General features: G+C 35.6%; 1 protein-coding gene across 1 annotated transcript in view; it reads left to right on the top strand.

The window, feature by feature from the left end:
- The window catches only part of LOC100346147 (sodium/hydrogen exchanger 2-like), an 88,430-nt gene extending 70,575 nt beyond the window's left edge, over positions 1 to 17,855 (top strand). The window contains exons 11-12 of the mRNA XM_070066351.1: positions 11,971 to 12,037; positions 15,812 to 17,855. Coding sequence (XP_069922452.1) covers positions 11,971 to 12,037; positions 15,812 to 15,939 — 195 coding nt within the window. The 3' untranslated portion in view covers positions 15,940 to 17,855. The remainder of the gene's footprint in view (positions 1 to 11,970; positions 12,038 to 15,811) is intronic.
- Positions 17,856 to 19,014: the final 1,159 nt, after the last annotated feature.

The following is a 19,014-nucleotide window of genomic DNA, read 5'->3' as shown; positions in this document are numbered from 1 at the left end:
GGGCCATCTGCTTCTCTTTCAGGTGCATTAGCAGGGAACTGGATTGGAAATAGAGCAAATGGGAATCAAGCTGACACTCATATGGGATGTCAGAGTTATAGGCTGTGGCTTAATCTGCTGCACCACAATGCTGGCCACTGACTTTTTTTTTTATAAGGTAATTGACTTTTTATTGACTTGAAAATTTCTTTTTTTAAGGTTTATTTATTTTACTTGAAAGTCAGAATTACACAAAGAGAGGAGAGGCAGAGAGAGAGAGAGACAGAGAGAGAGAGGTCTTCCATCTGCTGGTTCACTCCCCAATTCCTTGCAACAGCTAGAGCTGGACCAATCCGAAGCCAGGAGCCAGGAGCTTCTTCCAGGTCTCCTACATGGGTGCAGGGGCCCAAGGACCTGGGCCATCTTTTACTGCTTTCCCAGGCCATAGCAGAGCACTGCATCGGAAGTGGAGCAGCTGGGACTAGAACATGCACCCATATGGGATGCCGAAATGGCAGGCAGCGGCTTTACCTGCTACACCGCAACGCTGGCCCTGCCACTGACTCTTATAGTTGTAAGTAAAATGAAGGCAGACATTTTGTCTGTATCTGTCCAGTTCATCATCTGCATTATTTTATATAGTAGCTAACACATATTAGTTACCCTATGAATTAGTGAGTACAAAAGACAGCTAGTAGTTCAAGGACAAAGGCCATATCACAGGGAAGAAATCGGGAAGAAATCTGGAATGTATGAACCACACATAATTGCTCAACCTACTAACTATGATCTTGTTTTGTTGAGGTGAGAAGTAAATGATTTGCAATGTAAGTCATCTTGGCTGAAGAATTTCAAATATAAGACACTTTTCTACATCACCATACACATATCAGGTCCCAAATTCTTTCCTGCTTGTCCCTTTTATGTTCAGTTTCCATTTCAGTATTGCTTATAAACGTCATCACAGTATTCCAATTCACACACATTGTATCCGTCTTTATTGATTTTTTATTTCTGTCATAATAGACATAATCAATATTTACATACAAACCTGCAGAATGTGTTTTATTTATCACAAATATGCATACTTAAATAAGATTTCCATAATAGAGAAGAAGTAGGAAGAAAGTTTTCTCAGTTTCACCAAGTAAACACAACTACTTCTATTTTTAAATTTTTATCTATGTATTTATTTTATTTATTTGAAGGTCAGCTACACAATCTGGGTCTCCCGTGTGCACAGCAGGGACTTGAGTACTTGAGTCAACACCTGCAGCCTCCCAGGATGCATATTAACAGGGAGCTGGATTGGAAGCAAACCCCAGAACTTAAGCCAGAGACTTTGTCCTATGTTGCATCATAACCACTAAGCTGAACACCTGCCCCTAAAACAACTACTTTTAATAATTCTGTAGAGTTATTCTAAGTCATTTTTTCTTGCATAGAATTTTGTTTCAGCTGATTATAGTTATGTCAAAATAGGTAGTTTTATAATAAAATATGTAGGCAGACAACAATTTTAAGATACAGAAATGTTCTGAAACCTAAGCACTTCTATTTCCAAATAACTATTTAAATTCTAAGTTCTCACAGTATGATTCTAACCATAGCTTTATGCTTATGCCTTGATAACGTTACACACTGGCGATCCTCAATAATGATAAAGACAAACATGCATGTGCGTGCATGATGTCTATTTCTACTATAGTAACAGAATTTTTACTACCTTTAAGACACCAGATTTCTATTAGTGTGTGAACAGTCTCAGGCAACATTTCATTGGCTGAGAAATTATTACTGAACTAACATTTGTAGCCTTTTCTGAAAAGGAAGCACTAGCTGGATGTGGGAGAGGAAACAGGACATAATTGTCTAAACTAAGTGATCAGAAAGGAGAAGGGGAACTCTGTACTTAAGGAAGTGAGCATAAGGCACTAATTATTTTATCTCCTATTTTTAAATTCTTAAATTTTTCAAATTACATGAAAAGGTAGATTAAGGATATTGATATTTTGTTTTCATTCATCAGTTTTATAATAATAATAATGGACACACTTTATTCATTATTTTAATATTGACTTCTTTATACTTATTATTTTAGGTTCCTAAATTTCTCATATTTTAAGACTACTTATTTAAGACTACTTAATTATCTAAAATTCAGGCCAGCACTAAATTTCAGCCTTTTATGTTCCATGAAAACCACTTAACAGAAAGTCTCATGTCTAACTACATAATTATATGAATACATTTCTTTGCTATGTTATAACAACTGTTTTTTGTATTTTGTTACTCTAATTTTCTAATATAGATATTTTTCTGAAACATACTAGAAGTCTTTATCATTTCATTTTCATTACCTTCACTCTTTTATTTTTTTCTTTCTTTTTTTTTATTTAGTAAATATAAATTTCCAAAGTACAGTTAATGGATTACAATGGCTTCCCCCCCCCATAATTTCCCTCCCACTCGCACCCCTCCCATCTCCCGCTCCCTTTCCCATTCCATTCACATCAAGATTCATTTTCAATTATCTTTATATACAGAAGATCGATTTAGTATATATTAGGTAAAGATTTCATCAGTTTGCACCCACAGAGAAACACAAAGTGTAAAATACTGTTTCAGTACTAGTTATAGCATTACTTCACATTGGACAACACACTAAGGACAGATCTCACAGGAGAGGTACGTACACAGTGACTCCTGTTGTTAACTTAACAATTTGACACTCTTGTTTATGGCGTCAGTTATCTCCCTAGGCTCTAGTCATGAATTGCCAAGGCTATGGAAGCCTTTTGAGTTCGACGACTTCGATCTTATTCCGACAGGGTCATAGCCAAGGTGGAAGTTCTCTCCTCCCTTCAGAGAAAGGTACCTCCTTCTTTGATGGCCCCATTCTTTCCACTGAGATCTCACTCGCAGAGATCTTTCATTTAGGTCTTCTTTTTTTTTTCCCCCCAGGGTGTCTTGGCTTTCCATGCCTAAAATACTCACATGGGCTCTTCAGCCATATCCAAATGCCTTAAGGGCTGATTCTGAGGCCAGAGTGCTATTTAGGACATCTGCCATTCCATGTGTCTGCTGTGTATCTCGCTTCCCATGTTGGATCATTCTCTCCCTTTTTGATTCTATCAGCTAGTATTAGCAGACACTAGACTTGTTTGTGTGATCCCTTAGACCTATCAGTGTGATCAATTGTGAACTGAAATTGATCACTTGGACTACTGAGATGGCATTGGTACATGCCACCTTGATGGGATTGTATTGGGATACCCTGGCATGATTCTAACTCCACCATTTGGGGGCAAGTCCGATTGAGCATGTCCCAAATTGTACATCTCCTCCCTCTCTTATTCCCACTCTTATATTTAACAGGGATTATTTTTCAGTTAAAATTTAAACACCTAAGAATAATTGTGTGTTAATTACAGAGTTCAACCTTTAATACTAGAACAAAACAAAACAAAAAAATACTAAAATGGATAAAGTATTACATTGTACATCAACAGTCAGGACAAGAGCTGATCAAGTCACTGTTTCTCATAGTGTCCATTTCACTCAATCCCATCAAGGTGGCATGTACCAATGCCATCTCACTAGTCCAAGTGATCAATTTCAGTTCACAATTGATCACACTGATAGGTCTAATGGTCAAAGGGATCACACAAACAAGACTAGTGTCTGCTAATGCTAACTGATAGAATCAAAAAGGGAGAGAATGATCCATCAAGGGAAGTGGGATACACAGCAGACACATAGAATGGCAGATGTCCTAAATAGCACTCTGGCCTCAGAATCAGCCCTTAAGGCATTCGGATATGGCTGAAGAGCCCATGAGAGTATTTTAGGCATGGAAAGCCAAGGCACCCTGGGGAAAAAAAAAAGAAGACCTAAATGAAAGATCTCTGTGAGTGAGATCTCAGTGGAAAGAATGGGGCCATCAAAGAAGGAGGTACCTTTCTCTGAAGGGAGGAGAGAACTTCCACCTTGGCTATGACCCTGTCGGAATAAGATCGAAGTCGTCGAACTCAAACGGCTTCCATAGCCTTGGCAATTCATGACTAGAGCCTAGGGAGATTACTGACGCCATAAACAAGAGTGTCAAATTGTTAAGTTAACAACAGGAGTCACCGTGTACTTACTTCTCATGGGGGATCTGTCCTTAGTGTTTTGTCCAATGTGAAGTAATGCTATAACTAGTACTGAAACAGTATTTTACACTTTGTGTTTCTCTGTGGGTGCAAACTGATGAAATCTTTACCTAATATATACTAAATCGATCTTCTGTATATAAAGATAATTGAAAATGAATCTTGATGTGAATGGAATGGGAAAGGGAGCGGGAGATGGGAGGGGTGCGAGTGGGAGGGAAATTATGGGGGGGGGAAGGCATTGTAATCCATTAACTGTAATTTGGAAATTTATATTTACTAAATAAAAAAAAAGCTGTAAAAAAGTAGCTGGTCAAGGTGAGAACAAGATACAGATTGTTGGCTCTTAGTAGAGCATGTATTATTATGTTGAATCTATATTCTACAGGGCATAGAACTACTATAGTTACATGTTACACTTGCTTTTGTGGATATTGTCAAATGCTACAAAGGATCTCTCTCTCTTTCTTTCTTTCACTTCTTTCTCTTTTCTTTTATTGTTTCCTCCCTCACTGCTTCCTTTCCACCTTCTTTCATTTCTTAATTTGACCATCCTCATTCCCTCCCTTTTTGTTCTTCCTGATAAAAACATTTTTTTAGGTAAATCATCAGATTTTTACTCTGAATTTAGTTATCACATGTGAAATTTATTCTTCACTGTTATACTGAGTTCTTTTATTGGATGTCAGAACTTCATGCTTACCTGTGTCAAACTTAGGTTTCAGTTAGTCTTGTGTAGGATGAGGACATTATTAGTTTCTGAATATCAAGTCAGAGTTATGGAGTCTCTCATAATCAATTTTTGAAAAGATTTATTTATTTGTTTGAAAGTCAGAACTACAGAGGGAGAGAGGAGAGGGGAGTAGGGAGGGGTGGAGGGAGAGAGAGAGAGAGAGAGAGAGAGGGAGCCAGCATCTCCCATCCACTGTTTCGCTCCCCAGATGGCTATAATGGTCAGGGCTGTGCCAGGCCAAAGCCAGGAGCCAGGATTCAGGAGCCAGGGGCTTCCTCCAAGTCTCTCATATGGGTGCAGGGGCACAAAGCACTTGGGCCGTCTTCCACTGCTTTTCCCAGGCCATTAGCAGGGAGCTGCATCACAGGTGGCCAGCTGGGACACAAACTTGCATCCATATCAGATTCTGAGACCACAGGCGGTGGTTTTTCCTGCTACTCCACACTGCTGGACCCTTCCCAATCTTCTAAAAACTAAAAATAATATAAAATTAAAAACTAAAGAGATGGGAATTTGGCCAAATTAATTATTGACACCTGCATTACCTGGACACCCAAGCTGGACAGGAAAATGCCAAGAAAAGAACATTACAAGACAATAGTACTGATGAACATATATGTAAAACACTCAAGAAATTACTAGCAAATAAATTCAGCAGCATATTCATTGCGTCATTTGAAGCACCTGCATTTTGGTGCAGTGGGTTAAGGTGCCGCCTGTGATGAGATGCTGGACTCCCATATGATCACCAGTTTGTGTCCCAGTTGGTTCACTTCCTACCCAGCTGGCTAGTAATGTGTCTGGGAAAACAGTGGAAGATGGTCCAAGTTCTTGGGCCCCTGCTACCCATGTGGGAGACATGGATGAAGCTCCTGGCTCCTGGCTTCAGATTGGTCCAGCTCTAACTGTTGCAAGGAATTGGGGAGTGAACCAGTAGATGGAAGACCTCTCTCTCTGCCTCTCCTCTCTCTGTGTAACTCTTTCAAGTAAAATAAATAAACCTTAAAAACCTGGTTATTTTTCTCTTGAATATAACCTTCCAAAAGTTGTGGTTGCTAAACAAAATAAGCTACAAAAAGTAAAATATTTAGAACTAAATATAACCAAGGGGGTAAATGATCCATATCCTGAAAATTATAAAACATTAATGAAATAAATTGTAGAAGATACAAATAAATGGAAAGATAGCCCATACTAACATAATATTGTTAAAAAGTCTACACTGCCCAAAGCAATCTTCAGATTCAATTCAATTTCTATAATATTAGGCATTTTTTCACAGAAATAAAAAATCCTGAAATTAATGTAGGTCTGTGCAAAAATCAGAAAGCTGGAGGTATTACAACCTCTGATTTAATATCTCCTACAGAGATATCAAACAGATAATATTCACATAAAAACAGACACACTGGCCAATGGAACTGAAAAACAATTTCACACATAAATCCATGCTTTATAGTCAATTAACTGATTTTTGACAGAGATGCCCACAACACTCCATGGGGAAGAAACATCTTCAAAAAAGGGTGTTATTAAAACTGAATATCCATTTGCAAAGGATTAAAATTATGCCCTCATCTCACAATGTATACAAATATACTCAAAATAATTTAAAGACTTAAATGTAAGGCCTGAAACTATAAAACTCCTGAGGAAAAAAAAGATATGGAATAAGATCCTTGATTTTGATCTTGGTGAGGATACTTTGTATATAATGCCAAAGTCATTGGCAACAAAACCAAAAAATTGACAAGTGGGAATATTTCAAACAAGAAAGCTTATGCAAAATGAAAGAAACTATCAACATAATGAAGAGACAACATACAGAATGTGAAAGAAATATGCGTAAGCCTTATATCTGATAATGGGCTAACAAAGTGTAAAACGTACTCAACTCATTTGTAAGAAAAGATAGAACCCAATTAAAAATGGGCAAATGGGATGGGTTTTTGGCACAGTGGTTAAGATCTGCCTTGGGAAACCTGTATCCTGTATCAGAGTGTCTGGCTGGAGTTCTGGATTCTCCACTTCAAATCTGACTTCATTAATTATACACCTTGGGAGGCAGCAGACAACGACTCAAGTAGTTGGGTCCCTGCCACCCACATGGGAAATCCAGATTGAGTTCCTGGTTCCTGAATGTGGCTTGGCCAAGTCCTGTTTGTTTTGGGCATTTATAAAGTCAATCAGAAATGTTTCTCTCTGTTTCTTTTTCTCAATCTCTCTCTCTCTTTGTCTCTCTCTCTCAATCTCTCTCTCTCTCTCTCTCTCTCTCTCTCTCCCTTCCACAAAAAGAGAAAATAATTGTTTATATACTCTAAAAAGGGGAAAGTACTTGAATAGACATTGTTCAAAAGAAGTTATAAAAATCCTAATGAATATGTGAAAAAATGCTTAACCTCATTAATGATCAGGACAAAGCAAATTCAAACCACAATAAGATGTCATCTCATACCTACTACAATGGCTATAATTAAAGAGGTTAAAATTAACAATGTTGATGAGAATGTGGATAAAAGGGAATCCTTGAACACTGTGGGTGGGAATATCAATTAGAAGAGCAATTGTGGAGTTTCCTCAAAAAATTTAAACTAGAACTATCATATAATCCAGCAATCCCACTACTGGGTATATATTCAAAGTAAATAAAATCAGTATGTTGATGAGATATCTTCAATTTCATGTTCATTGCAGCATTATTCAAATAGTCAAAATATGGGATAAATCTAAATGTCAGATAAGAAAATGTGATATATAATCTTGTCATCTGTGATAATATGGATGGAATTAGGGAACATTATGGTAAGTGAAATAAGCCAGGAACAGAAATGCAAGTATTCCATGAACTCATTCATATGTACAATGTAAAAAGGTGAAATTTATGAACACGGAGAGTAGAATGTTGGTTACCAGAAGCTGGTGGTTACAGATATTTGGGAGATGTTGGCTGAAGGACATGTAAATTTATTTAGACATAGGAAAATTTTAAGAGTTCTATTGTAGGTTATGATATCATTAATAGCAACACATTATATATTTGAAAATTACTGAGTAGATTTGATGTTTTCTCAAAAATATGATAACTATTTCAGGTAATGTATAGCAATTATGTTGATTCAGCCATTTTGCAACATATACATAAATGAAAAAATCATACACCATAAACATAAGGGAAATTCCAAAAGGTCTTGGAAAACAGATTAAAAGAAGTTTATTTGAATGCAAAAAATTGAAATTCATGCATAGTTTTTTGACTAAATCTGTTTTCTGTGAACTTTTTGAAGATCTCTCATATGCTTGGATTTCAAATTTTTTGCAATAAATTCACTTTAAAATTCCATGATCTTTTTGAATTCTCCTTGAATATCCTGGTTTTTTTTTTTTCAATTAAAACTTATACACTATTCATGGGCATGAAAATTAGTGTAACCACTGTGGACAATAGTATGGAATTTTCTTTAGAAATAGACTTGCCATTTGATCCAGCAATCCCACTATGGAATATATATATATATATATGCAAAAGACATGAATTCATTGTACCAAAAATACCTCATCTACCATGTTTACAGCAGCTGTTGACAATAGCCAAGATATGAAATCAACCATGGTGTCCATAATAAATACAGTGTGATATATGTTTTATATATCTACATATATATGTGCAGTGGAGTATAATTCAGCTATAAAAATAATTATATTCTAGTTTTGGAGCAAGACCATTGGAACTGGTAGTATTTATGTTGAATGAAATAAACTAGACACAGAAACACAAGCACTGCATGTTCACCCTTATATGTGAGAGCTAAAATTAAAAAAGAAACAGAGCAATGCCTGAGTATATCGGTTTTGCTGCAAATACAGTGTTTTGTCAAAGTTTGTTTTACATATTTGTCAAACAAATTGATAGGAATTATTTATTGCTATAGTTTTAATGATTTTGTAACTATAATGGCATTTAGTTTATATGGTAAAATTGAATATTTTTGCCTTTGCTTAAAGGATACAGCCCATATGTATTTTTCTGCTGGACTATGGTCTTTTTACTTCTTCTTTGCTGAACTCTTTATTTAGTGGAGTCAATAAGCCTTTGACTATAATATAATCAAAAATATGTTATCTCTAAAAGCAATACAATATTTCTTAAAAGAACAAAAAAAGGATAAAAATAAACATAACAAAAGTAATTATGAATAGATTGAAGAGCCTAGAAATGAACTCTTGCATATTTGACAAAATGATTTTTTAAAAGATTTGTTTGTTGGAAGGCAGAGTGAAAGAGAGAAAAAGTGAGAGATAAGGAGGGAAAGAGATCTTTCATCCACTGATTTGCTCCCCAAATTACTGCAAAGCCTGAGACAAGTCCAGACTGAAGCCAGGAGCCAGAAACACCCACATGAATGTCATGGGCCCAATTGCTTGGGGTATCTTTCAGTGCTTTCCCAGGCACAATAGCAGGAAGCTGGATTTGAAGCAATGTAGCCAGCACTATAACTGACACTCTGATATGGGATACTGCTGTCCCAAGCAGTGGCTTAATCTAATGTGCTGCAAGACAGGTCCCAGTGTGTCTACTATTAAACAAACAGAAAATGATGAATGTTGGTGAGGATGTGGAGAAATTGGAACCCTTGTGTACTGTTGGTGGGAATGTAAAATGTTGCAAACCACTATGAAAAACAGTTCTAGCTAAATGTATTAAAAATATAATTACCATTATTATCTAGCAATCTGAGTGTATCCAAAAGAATTGAAAACAGAATCTTGAAGAGATATTTACATATCCATGCTTGTTGCAATGTTGTCTGGCGACAACCAAAAGTAGAAGCAATGCAGTGTCGATCAACGTGTAAATGAATTAACAAATCACAACACACACAGACACACAATTGAATATTATTAACTCTTTAAAATGAAATTTTGATACATGCTACGATATGGATAGACCTTGGATATTATGCTAAGTCACAAAGAGACATATACTGTATGAAAAGTAGAATGGTGGTTTCCAAGGGCAGGGCTGGGGAGAAAATATGGAAATTGTTTAATTGCATAAAGTTTCAGTTTTACAAGATGAAAAAGTTCTGGAGATTAGTTGTACAATGATGTGGATATAGTTTAGTGACCTGTACATTAAAAATGATTAAAGAAGTAAATTTATTTTTGTGTATTATACCATAATTTTAAAAAAGAGTAGTTATGAATTAGTAAACAAAAGGTAGAAGGAGTGTACTAGAGATAGCAGATATTCATGTGACTTTGAGAAGTTTGGAGAATATTTCTGACATATAAATATTTTTCCAATTGTCCAATTGCTATAGTTGATTTTTTGGGAAAGCATTATCTAAGCAAAACTGCATCCAACACCTGGCACCCAGCTTCTAACAATGTTGGTAACTTGGGTAAATGGTTCTGAGAAATGTGTGATTTAGTAGATTGAGCATATATTAGTTGTTGAAGTAATCTAAGCACATGTTCATACAGTGGCCTGTGAAAGAAGTGCCTTCTAAACGGAATAAGTAGGTGCTGAGAATGTGCATACAATAAACCTCATGTGATATCACTGAGTAAAATAGTATTTCTGTGTCATATTATGAACATATAAATATGGTTGCATTAATCCAAAAGTGTATTTACAGATGAAACAGTGTATTTTATTAATCTATTTTAAATGAGTTTATGACACAATCTTTCTGCATTTTCTGAGACAAAAGAAGGGGACTTAAAATTCAGAATTTTTAACATTTTTTTCTGAGAAGAGTTAAACCCAATTAAATAAGAGCAACTCTTGACACACAGGAAGTTCTCAATTTCAAAAGCAGGACATAACTTCTCATTTTCTTATTTTTGATGACCTAATTATTGTGAATAAATATGATGGGGAAAAAGTAGAAAGACATAGAAATGTTAGTCCGATAATTTCGGTCATTACTGAGGATTAAAATGATGATGCTGTTGATATTTGACAGATTAAGAAAAGTAATTAGAATGCCAGAGCCAATAACCTATTGACATTTGTTTATGGAAATAGTCTGGAGAATGGCATTTTGAATTTATATTGAAATGGATTATACAGTGAGCTCCTCTTTCTTAATACTTTGTAGATGTGATGGTCCAGTCCATGAGATTTCTGGCATAAAGTCTTTAGTTGAACCCAAAGCATCTACATATATTTCTATCTATGAAGTAAGGGTACAGCACTTTTGTTTTAAAGTGGTTTATTTCATGTTAATATTTTAATGGTTGGGGCATCTGGCCTTTTATAGCCATAGATGATGGCAACCATCAGTTTGCCCCTAGAAACAAATATGTTCTAAGAAAGATCATTAATCCGCCTGTGGCGCCAGCACCCTGGATTCTAGTCCTGGTTGGGGTGCTGGGTTCTAGTTCCGGTTGCTCCTCTTCCAGTCTAGCTCTCTGCTGTGGCCCAGGAGGGCAGTGGAGGATGGCCCAAGTGCTTGGGCCCTTGCACCTGCATGGGAGACCAGGAGGAAGCACCTGGCTCCTGGCTTCGGATCGGCGCAGCGCCGGCCATGGTGGCCATTAGGGGAGTGAACTGAAGGAAGGAAGACCTTTCTCTGTCTCTCTCTCACTGTCTATAACTCTCTCTGTCTCTCACTGTCTAACTCTGCCTGTCAAAAAACAAAACAAAACAAAACAAAACAAAACAAAACAAAAAACAAAAAAGAAAGATCATTAAGTGTGAACCTGAATGAATCCTTCAGAAAAAGTACAGTAATGTGTGCATTGACATCTCTTGCTTGGTATTACGAGGATAACTAAATACAAGCAGCTTAGCCCAATTATTCTTCCCTAGATTGACTTGTTTTTCACTCCAGGTTTTGAGCTTCTTACATACTATACTTGTAAATTTGGGTCTACATGATTCAGAGACGTTTTAGAAAACACCAAACTTTTTGCAAAATTGTACTTGGAAGTCATAATCTTATGAATTGGAATTTAATTTTCTATTTTCTTGGCAATTCATAGATAGGAAATGAAAAGATGCCAGTGAAGCAAAAACTTGTTTTAATACATTATGAACAATATTAATAATTGTTAATAGTTTCTATTGAGTAAAATAAACCATTGTTTTCATTCTAGAAACATATCTATTCCTCATCACATGGTGATTCTGAAATAAAGACTATACGGTGCCAATCATTAACTGGTAAGTTGACAATATTCATGACTACACATATTGCTTCCTTTCGGTATTTTTACCATGACAACAATAACCACACATTTCTATCAATATTATGTGTGGCATGTTCAGGTGCACATTTCTACTTCCCTACCATCCCTTCAGTGATTGGGCATTTTGTTAAAAATATTTTTATAACCAAGAAGTTATTTGTTGAAAATCTTGCTACCAAGATTTTCTTTATAATTGAAAGCTTTTCTTTAACATATAAAAGTCTGTTTTTCATTTTAAAATATTTATTTATTTGAAAAGCAAAGTGACAGAGGAGAAGTGGGGTGTATGTGTGTGTGTGTGTGTGTGTATATATATATATATATATATATACATACATACATACACCATGCTGGCTCATGCCCTAAATGACCAAAGCATCAGGGACTAGGCCAGATGGAACCGGGAACCTGAAATTCCATCTAGGTCTCCCATATGGGTGTCAGGGGCCCAATTAATTGGGCTGTCATCCACTGCTTTCCTAGGTACATTAGCAGAGAGCTGGCTTGGAAGTGGAGCAGCCAGGACTTGAATTTGTGCTCGAATATGGGATGCCAGTGTCAAAAGTGATGGTTTAACCTACTGCACCAGAATGCTGGGCCATATAATTTAAGGTTTTAAGATGCATTATGTAAACATTAGGAGTCAATTTTCAATAATCTCTCTTGCCATCTGTGTAATTTATTTATACACATCACCATTATAACTATGTTGGAGGTAGTTGTTTTTGTTTATTATTGTGTGTTTTGGTAGCGTTACTAACACCTAGCAAAACTGACTCATGTTCATATTCATATAATGAAGTGGCTAATTGCATGGTGCTTTCCCCAAAAATGATTTTTCCAAAGCAACTAAATTCAATAGCTTACTATAGCTTTAATGATGATAATTGAACATTGGTTTTGCCAATAGTGATTTTAATCTGTGTTCTTTTATGCTTAACTTAATCTAAATTTTGTCCTAGTATGTGAGCCAATTCTAATTTGGCTGAGAAATATATGTGTGTTTAACTGATGTCTCCTTTTTGGGTTAGTGCAATCAATTGATTTAATGGAATTCATGATCAGTGGCTTAGTCTCATGCGGGTCTATTTTACTCTCTCTGTTAAAAAATATATCCACAACTGTGGCCACTGTCTTCTCATACTATAATGATTCTAACATAAAAGGTAAAATATGCAAAATTAGAAAATTTTCAATCCTACAACTATGAATATTGTTGTAAGCCACTGGTCACAAGGAGAATCATGTAAGAAATTATGAAAAAAAAAATTGCAAAGAGCACTATTGAGGATCGTCATTGGAGTGCCTGTGTGTAAAAGAAATGATGATATCTATATATTTTATGAACATAAGTGAAAGAAAACAAACTACTTTATCTACAGCATTAGTATACCCAAAGTAAATGTGCTGAAAGGAAATATAATTTTGGGGGCCAGTGTGGTTGCATAGAAGGTTAAGCCTCCACCAGCAATGCCAGCATCCAATTTGGGCACTGGTTTGAGTTCTGGCTACTCCACTTCTGATGCAGCTCCCTGATAATGTGTCTGGGAAAGCAACAGAAGATAACCCAAGTGTGTAGGCCCCTCCACCCCTATGGGAGACCCAGATGAAGCTCCTGGCTCCTGACTTTTTGCCTGGCCCAGCTGTAGCCATTGTGATCATTTCGGGTGTGAACCAGTGGATGGAAGACCTCTCTCAGTCTCTCCCTCTTTCTTGCTCTATAATTCTGCCTTTCAAATAAGTAAAATAAATCTTGAAAAAAAGAGAAGGACAATTTTGCCTGCATTATGAGCTATATTTTTATTACAGCCTGGACTTGTTGACTTTTCAAAGTGTGGTCAACATAGTTTACAAAATCTGATGGAACTAGAATAGTGGCTTAGGGACCAGTGTTGTGGTACAGCGGGTTAAACTGCTGCCTGTGATGCTGGTATCACATAGGAGCACTGGATCAAGTCCCAGCTGTTTCTGATATAGCTCCTTATGTGTCTGGGAATGTAGCAGAAGATGACCTAAATGCTTGGGCTCCTGTCACCCAGGTAGGAGTTCTGGGCTGCTGGCATTGGTCTGGCCCAGTCCTGGCCATGATGGCCATTTGGTGAGTGAACTAGCAGATGGAATCTCTTTCTCACTGTCTCTCCTGCTTTCTCTCTGTAATCCTGCCTTTCAAACCAATAACTAAATTTTTTAAAATAAAATAAATTAATGACTTAGGTGTCTTTTTGAACCTGGCCTTATTAATTGTAGGATTTGGTAATAAGCTTGACATTTCTTGCCCTCTGTGGCCTTGAAGATTGCCATTTACTTTATGTTTTGAGAGAAGTCTGAAACACAGAATGGATTTCTGTTCTCTCATACTGTGGTGGTTGTTGTACAATTAAATACCTTAGTTCCCTCTCCTGAACATATTTATACCTGTATACAGTATAACCTTGTGGGCCAAGGTTTTAACCCACTGCATCACAGAGCCAGCTCCTGCTTCTATCTTCTAAGAATTTTCTTTTACTATGTGGCTACTCAAACAGTGATAAATCTGTTAGAATTTAGAAGTATAAGACATATGGGTACATTTGAAAATAAATATTTTATAATAGTCACTGTTTTTCTTTTCAAAACCATACAATAAATAAGAGAGGACAAAAAGCAAATGATGATTAATTATCTTGTTCTCCTCACCCTCTATGTAAGGAGATTCAGGAAGTTTCACTTCTTTTTCAGCTGACTTTTGTTCACTCCCACTGCTTGGCACATTATATTAAGGGGATCCTCACATTATTATATTAAGATTAAAGAGGATCCCTACAATGCCAGAGATGCTGAGTAAGATCTTTTAATGTTTTTGTAAGAGCTCTTCCATTTCTAACATTTAAAGATAATTCTTGGCAGCTTTATGTATAGAATGACAAGATTTCCACTTTGACTTCTAAGCTGTAAGTAATTTACAGACCCTGGAGAAATAAGTGGAGATTTAACGGGTGTCAGATCAGGGATGTATTCCTTGTTTCCTTTATATCCTTAAAGAGGGGAGTAGTTATAACTCATTCAAGCAGTCAGGACCTCCTCTCGTTAACAGCTTACTATTGACATCACATTATGTTGTCTAAGAAACAATCAATGAGTATTTCTGGTATGGTAGATGATGGTTTTCTATTATGCAGCTCCATCAGCTGCCAGGAAATATCAACAAAGGAATTACAAATTCCTAAAGAATAATATATTTCACTTAAAGCACTGACATTCAAAAGCACAGATATACTGAAAACACTTTTTTTCTCATTTGTTAGTGTCTGGCTATTTAAATAACTTCTTTGAAAACTACTTGGAACTTCATTTCAGGTCAAATGTGCTTGTTCTCTTTCTAATTCAAATCATATTCTAAACATTTCCTCATTATCTTTCCCAGTACCATTCTAGAAAAGGGAAGAGGTGTAAGTGGCAGTTTAAGAAATGCACCTTTGAGAGAAAGAGAAAAAAATTTCTATTGTGATACAGGGTTGGTATGAACCAATCCTTGTGATTTGTTTCTTTGCATTTGTAGTTCGAATTTTTACCTAGATTTCTTTCCTTATTATTTATCTCCCTGACCCAATTCATGCTTATATGGAAAAAATGAAAATACAATAGATTTTTGAATAATCAAATATAATTCTATATCAAATATAACTTTTCATTTTTTTAAAGTTATCCTTTTACTGTGTATAATTCTGATAACCTTGACTATTCTTTGCGTTTCTCTACATTCCATCAGGTGATTCCTTAGCTCCTTCTGGGGTGAAATACAGTCGTTCCAAGTCTGAATGTTATATCCCTTCTCTGAAGGCTAGTGGTGTGGAATGGATGAATGAAGATGAAAGAGACAAAGATCAAATTTTATAAAAATCAAACTTGGAGACTTCTTGCTATCTCATGGAACTACCAATCATTGGATTAACTAATTATTTGTTCTATAAAAGTTTTCTCAGTCTGTTATGTACTGGGCATTCTCTTAGGTATTGTGTGTATAACAGTAATGCAATTGTAATAATCAGTGATGTTGGTTTGTAAGATGAGCTAAATGTGATAATTAGTAGGTTTAATTTTGCATATGGCTTTTATATTATTTTTATAAGTAAGAAACAAATTTAATTTTAATACCAAGTAGAATAATACCAAATATGGAGACATCTCACCTAGTAACCATAATAAAAATTTGTATTCTACTCACCATTTGTTGAGACTGTATTAAACTTTAAATCCATTTTTTAATCTTCAAAGTTAAAACATATGATTAAATAATGGAAACTCAAAAGAGAGAGTCAAAAGTTTGTAATATGATGCCCAGGAGAAAATGTTGACAGAAATGAGTGTATCTTAAAAAATTTTTCATGTGTGAGAACATTCCAGTAAGATATAGAAAAAATATTGAAGAAAATGTGATTTATGAACTCAGAGACATTTTAGAACTCCCAAAACAATCAGGGTAGTGAAAACTATTGACAATACAATCAGTACCTAATAGGAGATAGTCAAGTTAACTGTTCCTAGAGGAGGCTCGCTCAAAAAGCACTGAGTATAATTTTGGAATGTCACAGAGCAAATTTTCTCTCTGAAACTTGGTCATTTTATTCTTCTGTAAAATACTATCATAATTTTAATCATCTTTTTAAACATCAAATAGATTAAACATTAGTGTAATGATTATTAAAAAACAGTCATCAGAAATTTTATCTCTTGGCTGGCGCCGCGGCTCACTAGGCTAATCCTCCGCCTTGCGGCACCAGCACACCGGGTTCTAGTCCCGGTTGGGGCGCCGGATTCTGTCCCGGTTGCCCCTCTTCCAGGCTAGCTCTCTGCTGTGGCCAGGGAGTGCAGTGGAGGATGGCCCAAGTGCTTGGGCCCTGCACCCCATGGGAGACCAGGAAAAGCACCTGGCTCCTGCCTTCGGATCAGTGCGGTGCACCTGCCGCAGCGCACCGGCCGCGGCGGCCATTGGAGGGTGAACCAACGGCAAAAGGAAGACCTTTCTCTTTGTCTCTCTCTCACTGTCCACTCTGCCTGTCAAAAAATAAAAAATAAAAAAAGAAATTTTATCTCTTTTACTCCATTTCTTTATTCTGTTTTCATGAAGCACTTTATATTTTGCCAGGTCCATTTTGTCTATAGAAGGCAGAATACTGTCACTTTCTCTGTACTCATAGAAGCAAGATCAAGATATGCAACTTTAAAGGATGATTTGAGAAATTATATTTTAATTTTTCTGTAAATTGAAAATTATATACAGTGAAATATAAATTCATTACCTTTCATGTTATGGATAATAAAAAATCTTTCTTATTAGTATTAGGGAAGAAATGAAACTTCCATGTAAAATAATGTGCCAGCACACTTTAATTAACTTCATTTCATCTGTATCCCTGTCATTCTTCCCCCAGTGCTTTGTATTTACATTCTGATCCATAAGAAATTCCTGCATTCCATTTCATACAGTCCACATTTTGCCACTAAAGATGATGAAAGATTTGTAATGGGTTGTTACTTATTAACGTAAAATTTTCCTTGTATTTATATATAAGACTTCATTGTGTATAATGGAATAAAAACTCATAGACTAACCACATTACTTCGAACAGATACTCTGAGTTGTTTATCTTTAAATAAATATAAGTCCTGAATTAGAACTTATTAAAATCAATTTTTGTATAAGATAACACATCTTGCTGCTTTATGTGAAAAGTTGGAACCATCAAGTATGTACTTGTATTATTTGATTGCATATAATGCTACTATAATTCTCCAACATAAAACTTGTACTGATGCTCAAAGCTGCACGGTTATTTTTATTTCTTCTTTAGCTTATGTCTAAACCTCAGGTTTTTCAGTGAAAGAAAATTACCTTTATTATTCCAGGGTTTGAATGGCGTTATTGAGACAAGGAGTTTTAGTAAATTCTCACGGAAGTGCAAGGTAATAGAAATAATTCAAAAGCAGGTCGACTTATGAAGTCTAAGAATTTGGATATGACAGGCAGCATAAACTTTATGGCAGGTATTTTTTTCCTTTCTATATGCTTGGCTTCATAATACTGATCTTGAAGAATTATAATTTTTTTTATCTTTATGACATATCTATCTAGGTAAGTACTGTGTTTTCTAGATTGTGAGGAGTTTTCCCCCATTGTCATAAATTGTTTTCCATCTTATACAGTAGTAGTTCCACTTTAAAATATTCCTACATTTGAAAAGATATTTTGAAGAAAAAATATCTGTCTGATTGAGTACAAAGAAGTTAATGAACAGTCCAGTGAAAATAACATCTGGAGTCGTATAATTAACAATGGCATTCACAGGGAAATCATGGAAAATAATTGCAAAATCTAAGAACTTAATGTTATCATGCAGTGCACCTTAAACATAGTAAGCCATTTTGCTTGGCAAGAATATTTTTTGAGTTGTCATGGATGACTTTTATATATTACGAAGATATATGGTAAATGTTTTCTGTTCTGAAAAGATTTAAGGCAAAACAGAAGGATGTGCATCTAAGAAGAAAACATTTAAAATGATAATTTTAAATTTATCTTTGGAGAAAATAAGTCTAAGGCTTTAAAGAAAGCACTATTGAGCACATAATACATGCAAAAGTTATGCTTATTTCTGGAAGGAGTTATTTGAATTATTCATAAACCACCATGTAGCTCACAGTCCATTGGGAGATATAGGTATATGGAAATGACTTTGATATAATATAAAATATAAGTGCCAAAAAAGTGATGTGGACAAAATTTCAGGGATTTGTGAAATTATTTGTGTGTCTTTGGAAGAAAAATCTTGGTAGAAATTATGATTTCTAGTTTTACTTTAAGGAAATGGATATAAAGTAGCAGATATTAGATCATTTAATATTTTGGAAGGAGGGTGGGGGTAAACAAAGCTTATAGTTGGCGTTATGTTGTAATACCCAAATAAGCAGCTG

Source organism: Oryctolagus cuniculus, chromosome X (genome assembly GCF_964237555.1).
Source record: "Oryctolagus cuniculus chromosome X, mOryCun1.1, whole genome shotgun sequence".
Lineage (NCBI taxonomy): Eukaryota > Metazoa > Chordata > Mammalia > Lagomorpha > Leporidae > Oryctolagus > Oryctolagus cuniculus.
This window is presented reverse-complemented; position numbering and strand designations above follow the sequence as displayed.